At 39.5% G+C, this 15,878-nt stretch overlaps 2 protein-coding genes across 5 annotated transcripts; both read right to left on the reverse strand.

Moving 5' to 3' along the window:
* Positions 1-416: 416 nt before the first annotated feature.
* On the reverse strand, positions 417-10,387 carry LOC117771262 (nucleolysin TIA-1-like). 4 transcript variants are annotated; one of them, XM_034601431.1, is made up of 12 exons: positions 10,109-10,387; positions 8,233-8,329; positions 7,689-7,787; positions 6,320-6,374; positions 6,079-6,166; positions 5,368-5,443; positions 5,102-5,207; positions 3,612-3,710; positions 3,442-3,526; positions 3,186-3,324; positions 2,865-3,013; positions 417-2,428 (listed from the first exon to the last, which is right to left on the reverse strand). In XM_034601431.1, the coding sequence occupies exons 1-12, from the start codon at positions 10,318-10,320 to the stop codon at positions 2,290-2,292; spliced, it is 1,344 nt and encodes a 447-aa protein (XP_034457322.1). In that variant the 5' UTR covers positions 10,321-10,387; the 3' UTR covers positions 417-2,289. The 4 variants fall into 4 exon arrangements, with proteins under 4 accessions (XP_034457322.1, XP_034457323.1, XP_034457320.1 ...); XM_034601432.1 differs by having other exon boundaries at positions 3,201-3,324; positions 10,109-10,326; XM_034601429.1 differs by having other exon boundaries at positions 2,865-3,010; positions 3,201-3,324; positions 10,109-10,318.
* Positions 10,388-11,442: 1,055 nt separating this feature from the next.
* On the reverse strand, positions 11,443-15,305 carry dtwd2 (DTW domain containing 2). Its single transcript, XM_034601438.1, has 6 exons — positions 15,064-15,305; positions 14,753-14,843; positions 13,984-14,078; positions 13,697-13,895; positions 13,121-13,249; positions 11,443-12,223 (listed from the first exon to the last, which is right to left on the reverse strand). The coding sequence occupies exons 1-6, from the start codon at positions 15,225-15,227 to the stop codon at positions 12,044-12,046; spliced, it is 858 nt and encodes a 285-aa protein (XP_034457329.1). The 5' UTR covers positions 15,228-15,305; the 3' UTR covers positions 11,443-12,043.
* Positions 15,306-15,878: the final 573 nt, after the last annotated feature.

Consider the following 15,878-nt stretch of genomic DNA (forward strand, 5'->3'; position numbering starts at 1 on the left):
TTTCCCAATTATATCAACGTCAAAAGGCTATTTCAATCCCACTTAAACCTCCGGGACAAAACTGAATCCTTCACTTAAACGTAATCTACCTGGAATCAAATTTACGTATGAGAAATATAAAATATTTAGTTGAATGTTTCACATAACCATCAAATTATTAGCACGACCATAGTGTCCTCAGTGGTGTCTACAGGCTTGCATTTAATCAAAATGTATAATTTTGTCATTTTTTAACAAAATTACCAAATATTCTGATTCAAATTTGGGATTTAAACAGAATGTTTGATCTTACAAAGCAAGGTGTAAGATGGCTAAGAGTGAAAAACACGTGGAGTATGATAACACGTGGAGACGTCTCTCTCCCGCCACAAGTTATGTGTCAACAGCCTGGTTGTAAACATCAGATGCAAACAGTGTGAATGTGAGCTGTTTGAAGCATCAGCATTTTTAATGGGACAAAGCAAAAACACAAACCATGGGACTGAAGCATCAACAGAACGTCCCTCGTCAAACATAGGTTGAAAACATTCTCGGGCACCCGTCTTCTCTCTGGAGATTTTTGGTTAAATTAAAAGTAACTCACTGATAAGGCAACACAATGGATGTTCCTACTATATTAAAATTAACAGTGGCCTCAGTGAAAAACAATCTGATCCTCGTGAGGTTGTTTCTTAATCTACAAAAACAATCGTTATTTAGGTTTAAAATAGAATAACTTAAGTTATGCATCACTCGTCAGTCTAAAGGCTGTTCGCATTGCATAGCAATGCAGCTTGTCCTCCAAGCTTATGGAAGAATCGAATGTTGCACTGTCTGTCCTGTACACGGACCGGCACTGGACAGGGGCGCTAGTGTCAAACAGCTGTTTCTGGAATCCACTTCCCCAACCAGAAGCAAGCACGCTTCCTTTATTAACATGTTGTCTTTATACAGATTCAGTACAATTGAACAGACTGTTTGGTTATTTACATAAAAACAGACTTCCAAATGAAATTACAAAAGAAGGTGGAATGCAAAAACATAAAAAAAACCCTAGTATTTCAAATTTTGCGAAAAGATAACCTTAAGTATTTGTGCAATAGTTGTCTGCCTAAAGTAAGGTAAGAGTGGCAGTAGTCCCTGCAATTGGTTTTATTTGAGATATTGAAAATCTAATTTTAAAAAATAAGGTTGACAGTTGACAGCCACTTTGTGTTTTATAAACAAACATAAAGGTTTCACATGTCACATGGTGTCACTGCAACGTTTCTTTATAAGACAGTCCTGAAATGAAACAACAAAAAAAGGCAAAAGCTCTTTATACAATGTCATCGTTTTTAAAGTTGCTCAAAAGAAAAAGGGGAAGAAAATGACACATTTTTCGAATATATCTGGAGCAAAAAAAGGAGGCGTAGTCCTTTTTTGTCTCAGGGGAGAGATGAACTGGACGTTGTCTTGTGTGTAAAAGCATCAGTTCATGCACACACACACGTAAGCACACACACGTTTCGTATCCTCAGACCGGACGCTCAGTCTGTTCAGTCCATTCAGGGAGATGAAGTGAAGGAGCGCTGAAAATGTGACTCGTCTTTTTTTGTTTTGGTGGTATCCGCTTTCCCTCAACCGGCCTATTTCTACTCAGTGATTCCCTACATTTCACAGAATGACTTAACAACACCCTGAGAACTTGCTTGGACTCATGTTTCACGTCAGTAACGGGTGGACAGACCAGACAGAACGGTGGGAGCGAAATGTTCCAATCGAGCAAAAAATAACAACAAACACCCCTTAGTCGACACTCATCTTGTGGCTGCGTTGCATTATAATGGACTATTTGAGTATTTTCTGTGGCAAAGTTTCTCGACTCTCCTCCCTGTATGATTGTTAAACACTGGTATAAAATCTGCCCTTGCTCTTTGGCTCTGAGGGGCTGAAACAAACAAAACCTGCTGTTCGACTAAAGACTATTTTTAAACTAAACTGTGACAGAATTATCTTTATAATTTATCATTTTCATTTGGCCGCTTATCTGCAGTCATTAGAAAAATGCACCAAATCATAAAATGGGCCCAGGAATGCACAGTGCATTAGCATTAGCTGTGTGTGTTCTGGAGTGGAGAGATTTGATTACACTTGCAGATTTGGGCAGTGGGTGAGGTTATGAGCTGTAAGGCTGATAAAATGGCGCACCAGCCTGCCTAACGGAGAATAATTTCTTGTGGTAACAGAGAGAGCACATCTAATGCACTTCTTCCCCAGCAGAGTATCATCCTTTGTGACCTCAGAGGCTTAGAGAGGGGACTACTGTGATCAGTGGGTGTGGTAGCCAGCAGCGCTCATGCCGGCCTGGTTGGTTAGCATCGTTCCGTTGACTCCCTGTCCAGGCTCTACCATGCTGCCGTTGCTCACGGCGCCCACTCCTGTCCATCCGGCACCAGCATGTAAATGACTGTAAGAGCAGAGAGAAACAAAACAGTTAGACAAATAAAGTCAAGTAGAGCCAAGTTTAAAAAATTAAAAAAAACACGACATTGTCAGATCGCTGCACAGTCGACACGACACAGCTTGCTGCCTTGTGATCCAGAGTCTTGTAGACAATGTGAGTTCCAACGATAGCCGTATCCCCCATTTTCGTATTGATTATTTATGATTAAAACTAATCAGGTAGCCAAATTAACAGTGCTGGAAGACTCGAGGCAGAGCAGTGAGTCAGTAAGTCAGTAATGTGCATGCAGACAGGAGGTACGGACTGGTAGCTATGAGATAAGCTGATTTGAAAAAAGCAAAATAAAAATAGATGTGTTTGCATGCAGAACACCAATATTTGCAAAAGACAATCTTTGCATGTGCACTTCCTCTGCTCCAGGCTCCCCTCTGGTACTCACTTGTAGCCCTGCTGATCCCAGGTCTGTCCATAAACTCCGTAGCTTGGCACCTGCCATCCATTGGGCACATATTGACCAATCTGCTGCGTGTTACTGTACCACTGACCCCACTGGCTGTAGGGCTGCGCCGCGAAGCTCACCGTGTTCTGCTGACATAGAGAATGATATTTTAGGTGGCGGAGTATCAAATGACAGCAGCTTCACACAGCAGCCATGTCAGGATCTCACAGTAACTACAGCAGTTCACCAGCAGGAGGTTAATTGAATGTAAGAATTTCAGGGTGATGATTAAAAGATGTTGGGGACGATCCGTGTTCATACCTGTGGCATATGTACCTGCTGAATGGGGCTAACCATGTCTGTTGTTTCTTTGCCCCAGTAACACTTAACAACATAGCCCTCTATGGACGTGCCATTGACCGAGACAATGGCATGAGCTGCTGCTTCATGGGAGTTGAACCTGCACGCAGAGGAGAGCATTAAAATCAGACTGCTTCATATCAAGTCATTCCATCGAGATATTAGGGTAATATATTTATAGTATCATGTAAGCAGATCAATCAGAAAGTGATCTCACCTAACAAATGAGTAGCCTTTGTCTGGGAAAACACGGATTTCCATTATTTGGCCGAAGGGTGAGAAGGTCTGTCTCATAATTTGCTCTATGAACAAAAGAAAAAGAGGTTATTATTTCATTTGTTTCTTAACCTGCAGCTTGATCTCATGGACAAACAAGCTGTGACTCACCTGTGAGGCCTGTTGTGACTCCTCCACAGTAGACGGTGCAGTTGCTGGGGCTGGACTGGCTCACCACCTCATCAAAGGACAGCTGCTTGGTACTGGTTGCTAAAAAGAGAGATCAGCTTAGATTTTATCTTACGTGTGAATAAGACCTTTTACAACACATTCATTGTGAATTGATACCGGTTTCAAAGTAAAACTGGCCATAGTATGTAAAATATAATCAACATAAACCAGTAGGAATATTAAGGCCTGGAGTGCATGAGTGCATGATAGAGTGCATGAGATTATTGATATTTATATCTTATTTTTATTCCTTTTCGTGCCTGACTGACAATCTGAACTGATTGGTCATTTTACAGACATTTTATTTGCGTTCTTGTAAACATTGATATAATAAAACTCAAAACAGTTTCACTATTTGATGTTTCATTCATCACCACAAACTACTATAACATTTAACTATTTAACTGATAATAACTTGATATCCATCAAGGTAAAGAAAAGGCTTCACCACAGGGGATAAGTGTGATGCCACAGAACAGCACTTGCATTGCTCACTTATCATATTGAACCCTTATCTGATGAGCCTATTACAATTCATTACTTTTCTCGATAACATTAATTGTAAAATGCATGTCTACAAACTATGGCAGTGATGAAAGCCATCAATTCACTGGATGTTCTGCTTCAGAAGGTCAGAGCAGGGCCACGCTGATACAGCAAAGGCTAAAGATGCATGTTCCACCTGTGATGCATGTTTCCTTGTCAGCTGCTGTGTAATTGTGTCTGATGACTGTGTGAGTTTTAAGTGCTATTGTATGTTGTTTCTCTAATTGGTTCATGGATGTGTGATGCTTTTGTTGCATGTTTTATTGTATACTATTATATTAGTTACACCTGCACACGCCCTGCTACAACAAGGCAACACAACTGAGCAGAATTTTCTTTGTTGATTAATTATACATATATATGACATTTAGTATGTACAACAAAATCGCCGTTATATACCATTTTACTAAGTCAACGAAAGGATCAACATCTTATAGTTTTATACAAACAGGATATAACTAAGTGTGACCTTGGTTTTCAAGTAAAAATCTAAACCTCAGATTACTACTTCCAACTTCAAAATAAGAAATCAAAAAGATTTGGTAAAGATCTTTTTATTTATATTTTAACAGCAGGGCTACCACAAAAATGTATTAATTTTTTTCCAGCTTTGTTACAAACTACCGTTTCCTCTTTGCCGTGTATTGTAAAAGAATAGTGTCCATAATCATCCATATTCCCTATTATGGCAGTGAGTGAAACCAGGGAATCGCTAAAGTTATAAAAGCGTATCTTGGGGGGCACATGAATATCTGATAGTAGTTGAGATACTTCCGTCTAAGTAGATGAAACAGATCTGCTGCTGGATCTACCTCTCAAGAGTACATTCCTTAAGTGTGTGCGTGCCCACTGTGCATCAATCAATCTAATTACTGCTGACTTACTTTCATTTGGAGTTTTAGGAGCAGGCTTCCTCGTGGCCCAGTTGGTCCTGATCTGCCTGCCTCCCAACCACTGCCCTCCCATCTGCTGTATGGCATTCTCTGCATCCTGATTGTACAGAGGAGGAAACACACAGAACAAACTCCTGGGTCACAGACACCAAATGCAAAACATTTTACTGTGAACCCTGGCTCCGACTAAGTCAATAAACAGAACCTGCCAATGTTTTCTCAGTCCTCTAACACACAGGCACTACTGACACACTTACCCATTTGTTGAAGAAGGACACAAAGCCATAGCCTTTAGATTTACCTGTGGCCATGTCTTTCACCACTCGACAATCCCTGTTGACAAATATAAACACTCTGTTAGTCAAGAAATACATTTAATAGAGTGATTAAGTTGTGATATTAACCAAGTACCTCAATAATGTTATACCATATCTTTTGTTATTTAGCTGGGGCGATTTTAAGTTTTATCTATGGTGGGGATTTGGGTCGAAATGACAATGACTTAAGGTTTAAATGTAAAAATAAACGACATTAGCATTTGCTGTTATATACTACAGATTGTAGTAAACTAAATGCAGAGATCAGTCTCAAAACAAACCCAACAAAAAATACCAAATTCAAGGAAGAATTTTTTTTACTAATAAACATTCAGTGTATTCAAATCCTGATACATTTTATTCCTCTGTGCCATAGAGCTCTACTGTTAAAACATAAGTAAACTACTGTTGCACTGGGTGACATGTTTGAGGTCTTCAGGAGTTTACAATAATGGATCTGATTTTAATATATATCACGAGAAGTCCAATCAAAATTACGTGAATGAATGAAAAAATATAACTATTTTTTGTGACCTGTGTTTTAACATTTTTGTGTTAGAAACCAATAGTTTTGGGGCTGACAGCCACAGCCACAGTTCAGAGGACAGAAAACAGAATTGTACAGACTAATAATTATGAGAATACACTTACGATATTTTCCCAAAAGGAGCAAAAGCTGCTTTTATGTCATCTGTGGTAATTTCAGGACTAAGATCCCCAACAAAGACATGGAAGTGACCTAAAAGAAAGATTCAAATTGTACTTAATGCGGTCATTCATACCAATATGGGTTTATTGCGTTAATTTAATAATAAGAAAATTAGCCAACTGACAGGTAAGAAGCAATGCAACATTGTGATCTTGTTTCTTAATATTTAGATGTGTTACTTACTGCTTGTGTCTTTCTTTTGACTGGTTGGCGTTGTGGCCCAGTTGACCTTGACCTCCTGTAAGAGACAGATGTGGAGAACGGGGAAGAGGAAAACGGTGAGGCATAAAATAGCTTGCAGAGGAGAGGAAGGTGCTTTCTTTTCTGTGATTAGAGGTTTTGTCACACCACTTTTACTTAGGTCATATTTTGTGATTGAGAACTTTTTATTAAATAAGGTGGTCTGGTCTCTGTAAGCCACACTTGGGTTCTTAAAACCACCACTAAAAATTGATCATTATCTAATTTTACATACCTTTGCATTAATTAATAAAACAATCAAATACAGTGGAGAATATCAAAGGGATTTAAAGATTTCACCTTCATAATCAGGAACATTGCACTCTCAGTCTAGAACAAATTTGGAGCAAAACTGAAGGAAGTAAGGTCCAAATAACAAGGGACTTACAAACAAGTGATTTTTACGAACTTGTTATACTCCTCAAATGGTCCTTCAATACCTGTTGAGGATAGAATATTTTCAACTGAATGTATTTTTCTTGAAGTTGCTCTTATGTGGATTCTATGTGGAAATAACTTTGCAAAAAGAACACACAGCAGTAAAGATGTAGAGAAGAGCATCAAGTAAAGTAGATCAGAGAATCTAACATGTAGAATGATTACACAGCAGGGCCACGAATAATTAATTCATACACAGATTGGAAACGCACTCAAGGAAAAACCTCATTAAAACAGACAGCATGGAGCATGAAGTGACGATTAAAAAAATTCCAGATAGAACTTAAAATGCTTTTACATCTGTGTTAAGGCACAATGTAAATTACACTATGATTTTTATCAGTTAATGAGTTAAACCAGTTATGTAATTTGGAAAATTAACCTTTAAAGCTTATTAATGTTAAGCATTTGTTGAAACAAGATGCACCATGACTAAACTTAGATATATTGGGGTCTCCTGCGCCGACTAATGTGAGAGAATACATTAAAACAAGTTAATAATTAATTACCGTGGTCAACGAAATAGCTTTTAAGTTTAGGACAACAAGTTGCTGATTAGTCAACCGAATGTTTTTGTACCATGAAAATGAAACCCGAAAATCTCACATTGTTGTAAGTTTAGTTATTATGTTTTCTGGACTCTTTACAGCATTAACATGGCAGAGATCAGTCGTGTTCCCACCCCAGTCATTTCAGAGAGTGCACAGGCAAATATTGTGCTCATGGGAATAAAACAAATTAAGTGAAGTGGAAGAGGGAAATAACATGAGTGAGATAAGGTTTAATAAGATACAAGCTTTTCCAGTTGCTTCATTTCAACCCTGCCCACCAAGCCTTGCCCCCGTGGACTCACCCAGGAGATATGATAGCTTACCTTACCCAGTATTTTCCGACCATTCATGGCTGCAATTGTGGCAGTGGCATGTCTATGCTCATAGAACTCCACAAAGCAGTATGGATCATGACCTGCCGTCTGGAGTGTACAGGAAACACAAAGTAAGTCAGTGTGGCTTCTGTGCATTTCTTAGGAAACATAATGACCTCATTTGGCATTAAAATGGTGGGAAGTAAAGCTGGCTGGAACTGGTCATATTAGAGGGATTATTAGCTCAGCAGAAAAACACTTAATGACAGTGAAAATAGATTTGGATGGTCCCAGCACCCCACTCAATAACTAAAGCATCAAACAAAATCTTAGTTTATGTTAAGTGTTAGAAATTAATATAGGCTAATATACACTTATCAGTCAACCACCTAATATCAAAAAGCAACAGTTGTGGATCAACAGGATGAAAAATAGAAGCAGCAAAGGCAGATTGTAAGGAAAGGAAGTCAGGCACTTATCACTGATTTCTTAGAAGCAACAATGTTGTTAAGAGTATTTTCTAATGTTAGAAAAAGATGACAACTGAACTCACATCTACTATCATTTTACAGCTCTTGCAAGGTCCAATTTGGCCAAACAACTCCAAGATGAGGGCCTCTGTCACGTCCCGGGACAGATTCCCCACATACCTAAACAGAAATATAAACAAACAGGACAGAAACACACAACAGTAATTGCTTAGCAAGTCGCTGTTTGAAAATCCATGTGAATTTAGACTCTGTGAACAAGTTCTGTTACTAATATTAGTGATGGAATATGCAACCCATATTTACACAAACGGCTCCTCTTCTATTGTCTCCCTATAATTTCACTTACTGCTGCCACTGTCCTTGAGTATTACTAAAATGGACCAAAACAGTTTTGTCAAAAGAGAACAGACTAAACTCCAAATGCAATGCCAAACAATCCTACATGTCTGTAACACTGAATTTAAAAAAAAAATAATGGGAAGAAGTCTAATCATCTGCACCAAATTGTACAAACTCATAAATATTATTCAAAATAATTTTCAGCATCAACATTCATAAATCATTTTCCTGGGGAATTTTGTGGGGAACTGCTTGCAGTGTTAAGAAAAGTGATAAAAGCCAAATGACTGCCTCTACCCCTTTAACTAGATCTCCATCAAAATGTAATGGGTTATTCCCTGGCCAATTCCCCATCCCTCCCCTAAGTGGTGTAAATTGGTTCAGTACGTTTGAAACTAATCGGAAAATGAATCCTTTATGTTGTTAAACAAATAGTTTACTTTTATGTTATAGTGTTGATTATTTTTAGCTCAAACGTATCAAATTTGATGTTTCTAGTTTTCCAAATGTGAGGATTGGTGTTTTTTTGGTATCATACTCGGTAGATGCTCGACTATTGAAAACAAGACATTTTAATATCACTTTGATCTGAGGGTTCATTTGGCAAATGACCATTAGCTATTTTCTGACATCTTCCAGTTTTAATTGAGGTTGAACAATTATATCAACAATATTTCATAGCTTCACCCCTACAATGAGAGAAACGTGTATGTGTAAATGCCAACATCTCATTCCCTGCAAACAAACAATAAAACACCTACGATCACTGAGCAATATGTAACAAATACAGCCATTATGAGTCTATTTTTAATCCACACGTAAATGCAAATGTCTCAAGGCTGTTTGCAGGAAGTGGTTCTGAATTCAATAACCATCTCTTCAACCCAATATAGTGAGCAGCCGAGGACAAGTATTATTGAAATACACAGCTACTGACCTTGCTTTACCTCACTGCTGGCTTTAAAAAGACTTAGCTTACTGTTAAGGCGGTTAATAATAACAAACCAAAACAATAACATCTGCATTAGCCTTTGTTGACATTTAGCCACGTAGCTTGTAAGAGAATGACCCATACAAATAGATTCCTAGGCCTCGGCGACAACATTTATACAGACAAAGTAACGCAGAGGCTGATACACCAAACTCCATTGAAAAAGATGGTAGTTTAATGATCTGTCCATCGTCAGTCTCTGCCGAATTAATCAAATGCGTAAATTAGCGAAATGTATCAAAGGCAAAACACACCAAACACCAATTATAAATAGCAATTCATCTTTGATTCGGTTTTCTTGATGCAGCAGTGTGAACAGACGGGTTTTAGAGATTTGGATTTTTCTGGAATTCGCTAGCTTGTTAGCATGCAAACCTGCTTGGGTGGTAATTGTGCAGTGGCGAGATCAATACACTGTGGTTTAATTCAATAATGTGTTAATTTTAAAGCACGTGCAGGTGCAATGTGCCCGTGCACGAGAAAAACAGCGTTTAGAGAATTGAGTTCGTTGTGAGGAGACGAGCCACCGCTGCCTGTTACGTGACGAATACAAGTGGTTAGCTTGGTAGCTAGCTAGCTGGCGGTACCGCAGACACACGCACACTTACAGGGTTTTGGGCTGGTCATCGTCCATTCTGTCACACTTGCTGGCCGAGAACAAGTCGCAACCCTGAGTGTAAATCCACGACTGTCGCGGGCAGCGGCCTGTGACACCGTCCGGTGAGTTTAATGCGCAGTGGAACTGATTTAGCGCCGCTGTTGTCTCCACAGTGAACAATGGGGGGAGCCGACAAAGATGGCGGACGGACCGGGCCTGCATGGAACGCGCATGCGCAGTAGTTCGTCGAAGGCAACTTCTGGCCACATTACAAAATACAGACCAGAGATATCTCAAGTAAACATTACATTACAAGTACTTGTACTTTGTTAATGCCTGAATGGATTTGTACATTCAAAAAAATACACATTTACACTGAATTTACTTTCTAATTTGAAATAGCAGACACTCCACAGATTCTATTCACTTAAATTTAGTGTTTTCTAATATAATAATGAACTATTATTGACTATTTACACAGTCTCCACAGAAACACACATTTGCTTATGAACAATATGCTTGGTTTTGGTTTTAGTTTACATTTGTCTCACTTAGGTTTGGTAATTTGTATTACTGATAGATAAAATAAGACTTTGGATGGATTACTGAATAAGCCTAACAGGCACAGGCCTTATTTCTATCAAAACTTGTAACAGTCTCATGGTCTTATTTTATCTAAACCTATAATGATACACCAGAAATGAATTCAGATTCTGTGAGGGCAACCTCTAAATACTGACCAGTGGCAAATCAAGCACAGTACACATTAAGTATTATTTGTATATCTAAATGTAAAGTTTGGTACATTGCATTTATTTGCAAACTTTAGTTAGCAGTTACTTCGCAGATTCTGATTAATACTAATCAAAAATTAATTTATGATGCATTATTATAGCTTTGGATGGGTTACTGAATAGTACCATTAGGTAAAGGCTCAAGCACCAAGAGGTCAGAGGTCATCATCTGCAAAATTTTAAAGAAACAGGCACATAGCAACTACCAAAAAATACTACAGTCTCCTGACTATCTGTCAGATAGGCCCCAGCTCGTTTGGCTGTGGACAGCCCTGTCTAAGCTGGTGATTATAACACAGAAAGCGCCACAGGGCACTTTCATGTTTCCACTTCTGTTCACTCTGCACTCCTCAGATTTCTATAATAAGCACACCACCTACAGAAGAACACTTGATAACTCTGGTCGTGGGCTGTATTAGAGACTGATGGCAAACTTTGTTGAGTGGTGCGGTGGGAATCATCTGCTCCTAAATGTGGAGAAATGTGAAGACCTATTCAAAACCAGAGTGAAATTAAATAAGTACAACAGTGTAATCAAAAACCAGTCAGGACAATATGGCTTTGATTTATTTATTATATCACAGATCTGTACTTCCCAGCAGTATATAACAATATTTTTTAGGATAAAACTAATCAAACTTTTTACAATTGAAATTGAATTCAATGCTTTTACTTTAAGACCTGCAAGTTCCCTATTACTGTTTATTTAACAGTTCTCTCAGCCAAATGTGGAGATCTTACATCCAATTTAATATTTCCACATTTATTTCACTTTTTTCTCCTCACTGTGTCTTTGGTAGTTTATCTGAATGAAATCAGCCCTTCCAGATTTGAGCACCTGCAGAACACAACTACCAAAATGTTTATAAAACACAAGAAGGAATCATGTAAACTTTTTTAAAAACAATGAAAGTCCAGAAACCTGACTAATTGTCACTCTATGACAATTCAACAACAGCTTTGTCATCAATTAATTTCAAATTAATGACAAATACATAACTTACATTGACCTGCTTCCAACTAATTTTTTATTTCCCATAAGTCCCGAGGTCACCATGCCTGTACCCTGACGCTGCTGCACGTGGGTGATACAGTCCTGTGCAGTATATACAGAGATGAGTCGAGGCTCTTTTCTCTGCTCAGTCCCACTTTCATCTGGGGCAGATGTTGTGATCGGTGACGAGTTTCTCCATTCTCTTAATCTTGCGTTTGTTCTTGGGCATAGGTTTGTCGTACATGCCGTTCTTCAGTAGATGCTCCTTGCTGTGATGAACCTGAGCACCGTGATCCAGCTGGAAGGAGCACAGGGCTTTGAGGGGCCTCAAAAGAACCTGGACATACAATTTGAAAAAGGGAGAAGTTAATACGAAATACAATTATTCAAATTTATTTTCCATTCAGTTACTTTTGATATGATATTAAAAGCTTAACACTGGTGTTATAACCCCAGAATCTGCCTGTATCAAAATAATCTACTGATGAAGTGTAAGCAGTTGAATTATTGTAAAATCATATACAATAGGGTCAGCAACACCTGTAATTGATTATCCATTTGGCGTTCTACAGTGGTAGTCGAGACTAATGCCTGTTTCTTTCTGGAAGAGGACCATGTGATAGGAGCCTGATGAATCAGCGAAGGTTAGGTCATGACTGAGAAGACCCAATCAGCAGTTGTGAGTCTTTACGTCATTGTTTCCAAACATCGCAGTTTTTGCCCTTCCTTACTTAAATGCAGTCCTGGAGTTTTCAGACTAAAACGGGAGCAGTAGCATTTCCAAACTTCCCTGTATTAGTGGCTCTAAAACTTCCCTGCATTAGTGGCTCTAAAAAAAATGTGTGAACACCGGGTGTAACTGTAGCAGAGTTGATGCGTTTTCACATGAAATGTAGTAGTGTGAATGTAGATTGTGATGTTGTACTGAAATGTATTTTATTGAAATGGGTTTTTGACTATCTTATCCCACATTACAAATTCACTGTCTTTATTTGACAACAGTGGAGGAGACACAGAAGGCTATGACCTGCTATAAGGGTCCCGAGGCCAGCAGTCAAACCGAAGAGAGTCCCCCCCCCCCCCTTTCCTTAACATTACACCCCCTGGAAATATATTAAAGAGCAACTAAACTGACTCTGTAAGTAATTTCATATTCACTGTGCAATCTGTGGGACAAAAAGTGTGTCAAATCTATATTTTCAGACAATAATTCATAATTATTTCACCACATCACCTCTTGGATGGCGTCATTCTGCTCCAGGATAGACAGAGCGACAGCAGCACATTCCAGCGTGGACAGACAGATGTTAGAGGGTTGTGTGCGGATCACGTACTGACTGCACAAAGTCCTGTTGAGCTGCACCTGGTAAACCAAAGCAGAGGTCACCAGTAGTAGTGTGGTATTCTCACGCTGTTGGCAATGGCTCTTATTGATTAATGTCTAGAAGTTAAGAGATAAGCTGATGAAGAGACAGCAGCATGATCTTCAGATTTATATTGAATAAAACGTCTTTAAATACCACAGCAAAGCGTGTCTGTTTCTGGAAAGCTAGCATGCTATCAAAGAAATATATCACACAAAGGGGCAGCAATATACTGGCCTTTTTGGTGACTCTTCTTAACAGCAATAGTAGGATCCCGGTATAAAAGGGGCTATTGGAAAAAGGCCCTTCTCTATAACCACTAAGATTTTGTGATTTACGCTGATAAATAAAACACAAATGGGACACAACAGAGGAGAAAGACTTTCAAACACTAACTTGACAAATTTTCAATTTTCTTCACCCCACAATGAGACATTGATTCAAACCTGTTTGGGCAGGTGGAACAGGCTGTTCTTGAGGAACATGCTTTTAGCCTGGTTCCAGGTGCCGTCTATGATGATGATGTTATGTTTTACAGCTCCTACTTCCTGGTATTTCACTAACTCCTCCAGGTTTTGAGAACTAGGGCCTGGGTACAAGATCAGCGTCCTGCTGTCCCGACACAATGCGGCAAGGTCTGGGTGCCTGAGGGGAAATGAGATTAAGAGAAAAACAGTGTTGTGACATCAGGATATCCGTGTGTTATATTAGAATAAAAAAAAAAACGCCTTACTTTTCCTCACTGAATCGCCTTCCTACTATGACATTGCATTTTCCTGGAGGCAAACAAGCAGCAAGTAGAGGCACTGTGCGAAGAACTCTGCTCTCCTGAAAGACACATGGTTTGACAATTAATTAATTAGAGCCACAAATGTAAAATAAAGACATGATAATGATTGTCATCAGCTAGGATGTCTGTTTAGTGTTTAATTGTTAAAACATTTACATGTATTTACATGGATTCATGGATCTTGATGAAAAAGATGAGGCACATTTAAGGGACTGATAACCATGAGTGTGTGCAATTGGACTGTTGGGCCTTAGTGGTGGTATGTTCTCTACTGAGGGTCATTCTTGTTGATATTGAAATCAAATTTCAATGTTGCTATTGTGTATTCTCCACAATCAATAAATAAATAGAGAGAAATACTGTCACTTGTATTGATGATTAAGACAACATTCGTATTGCACTTTAAATGCAATTTTGTAACATTTGTGTTGAGTCAACTTCGGTGGAAATGTTCTGCAGTAAACCTGGGACTTCGGTGGTGTCATTACATTGTGGTGATGCTACTTTAACTTGAATAAAGGGCCTGCAATCTTCCTCCACCACTGGTATTTTGAAGTTAATGTACTTCCATGATTCTTTATGCTCTGGGTTTGCACCCTCATGGTTGGATGCACTTACTGTGAGTCGCTTTGGATACAAGCGTCAGCTAAATGCTATGTAATGTAATAAAAGCATGAAGCATGCAGATCCCTTTTGACCTGTATGGACTCACCTCTGCGGGATGCTGCACTACGTACAGGCATGTGGAGACCTCCAGGGGTTGTGTTGGCAGAAAGGGGCAGAGACACACCTTCTGAGGGCGACTACATGGGAGGAAAGTTGAAGACGTGAAGCTGTGATATCCCCGTTACTTCCCAGCCTATAGCCCCCTCTCTCTGTTTCAGCTGATGTGCATCTGTAACGACATGAACCTGTTCCCTCATCAAAGCATGCCACTTATTTGAGAGGGACGTGGTGGGGCAATCTGCACAACCGACCGTTAGGCTAGCTACATAGCATTAGCTTCGCTTTAATTCAGCTCACCGGCACCGTAAACACGTCGGTCTTCTCTCCTCGACCTCGACCGGAAGGGTGGCCAGGTCTCTGAAAGCGTCGACCAGTCCGTCTTCCGTCCAGGAGCTGTCGCAGGTCCCTGGTCCATTCTCCTCGGGAGACACTGTGGAGCTTAGTCTGGGGGCATCTTCCATGGCGGAGTTAGCAATATGCTAACTTAGCCAACTACTCAAACTCACCGGCTTTACGCCTTACCCACCGAGGTGGGCGAGGACCCGCCCCTGTCCTGCCTCTGATTGGTTAAACTCAGAGCTGCTGCTTTGTGATAGGTTTAGAGAGAAGAGTGGTGATTGGTTGGTCAGAGTCATTTAAAGAGACAGTCCACTACAAATTTCATAGTAGTATAGTATCAGGACAGACAGACAGACAGACAGACAGGCAGGCAGGCAGGCAGGCAGACAGGCAGGCAGGCAGGCAGGCAGGCAGGCAGGCAGACAGGCAGGCAGACAGGCAGGCAGACAGACAGACAGACAGACAGACAGATAGATAGATAGATAGATAGATAGATCCAGAGGGAAATTTAGGGTGTAGAAATATCATACCATATTTTGGATTGATTGTAGTTGAGCTTCTTGTTTTACCTGAAAGTCAAATTCCACACACACTATAGTGCAGAAGGGGAAATAATAACCCCAACACAAGTTACTTAATCAAACTTTAAAACACTTTTAAAGAATATGTACAATCATATACAATTACTGTACAATTCATAGATAATAATAAAAGTAACAATTATACATCGTCTCCTCGATAAATATGTATATATATTTCCCCGGATTCTCTCT

This window comes from Hippoglossus hippoglossus, chromosome 12 (assembly GCF_009819705.1).
Source record: "Hippoglossus hippoglossus isolate fHipHip1 chromosome 12, fHipHip1.pri, whole genome shotgun sequence".
Classification (NCBI taxonomy): Eukaryota; Metazoa; Chordata; class Actinopteri; order Pleuronectiformes; family Pleuronectidae; genus Hippoglossus; species Hippoglossus hippoglossus.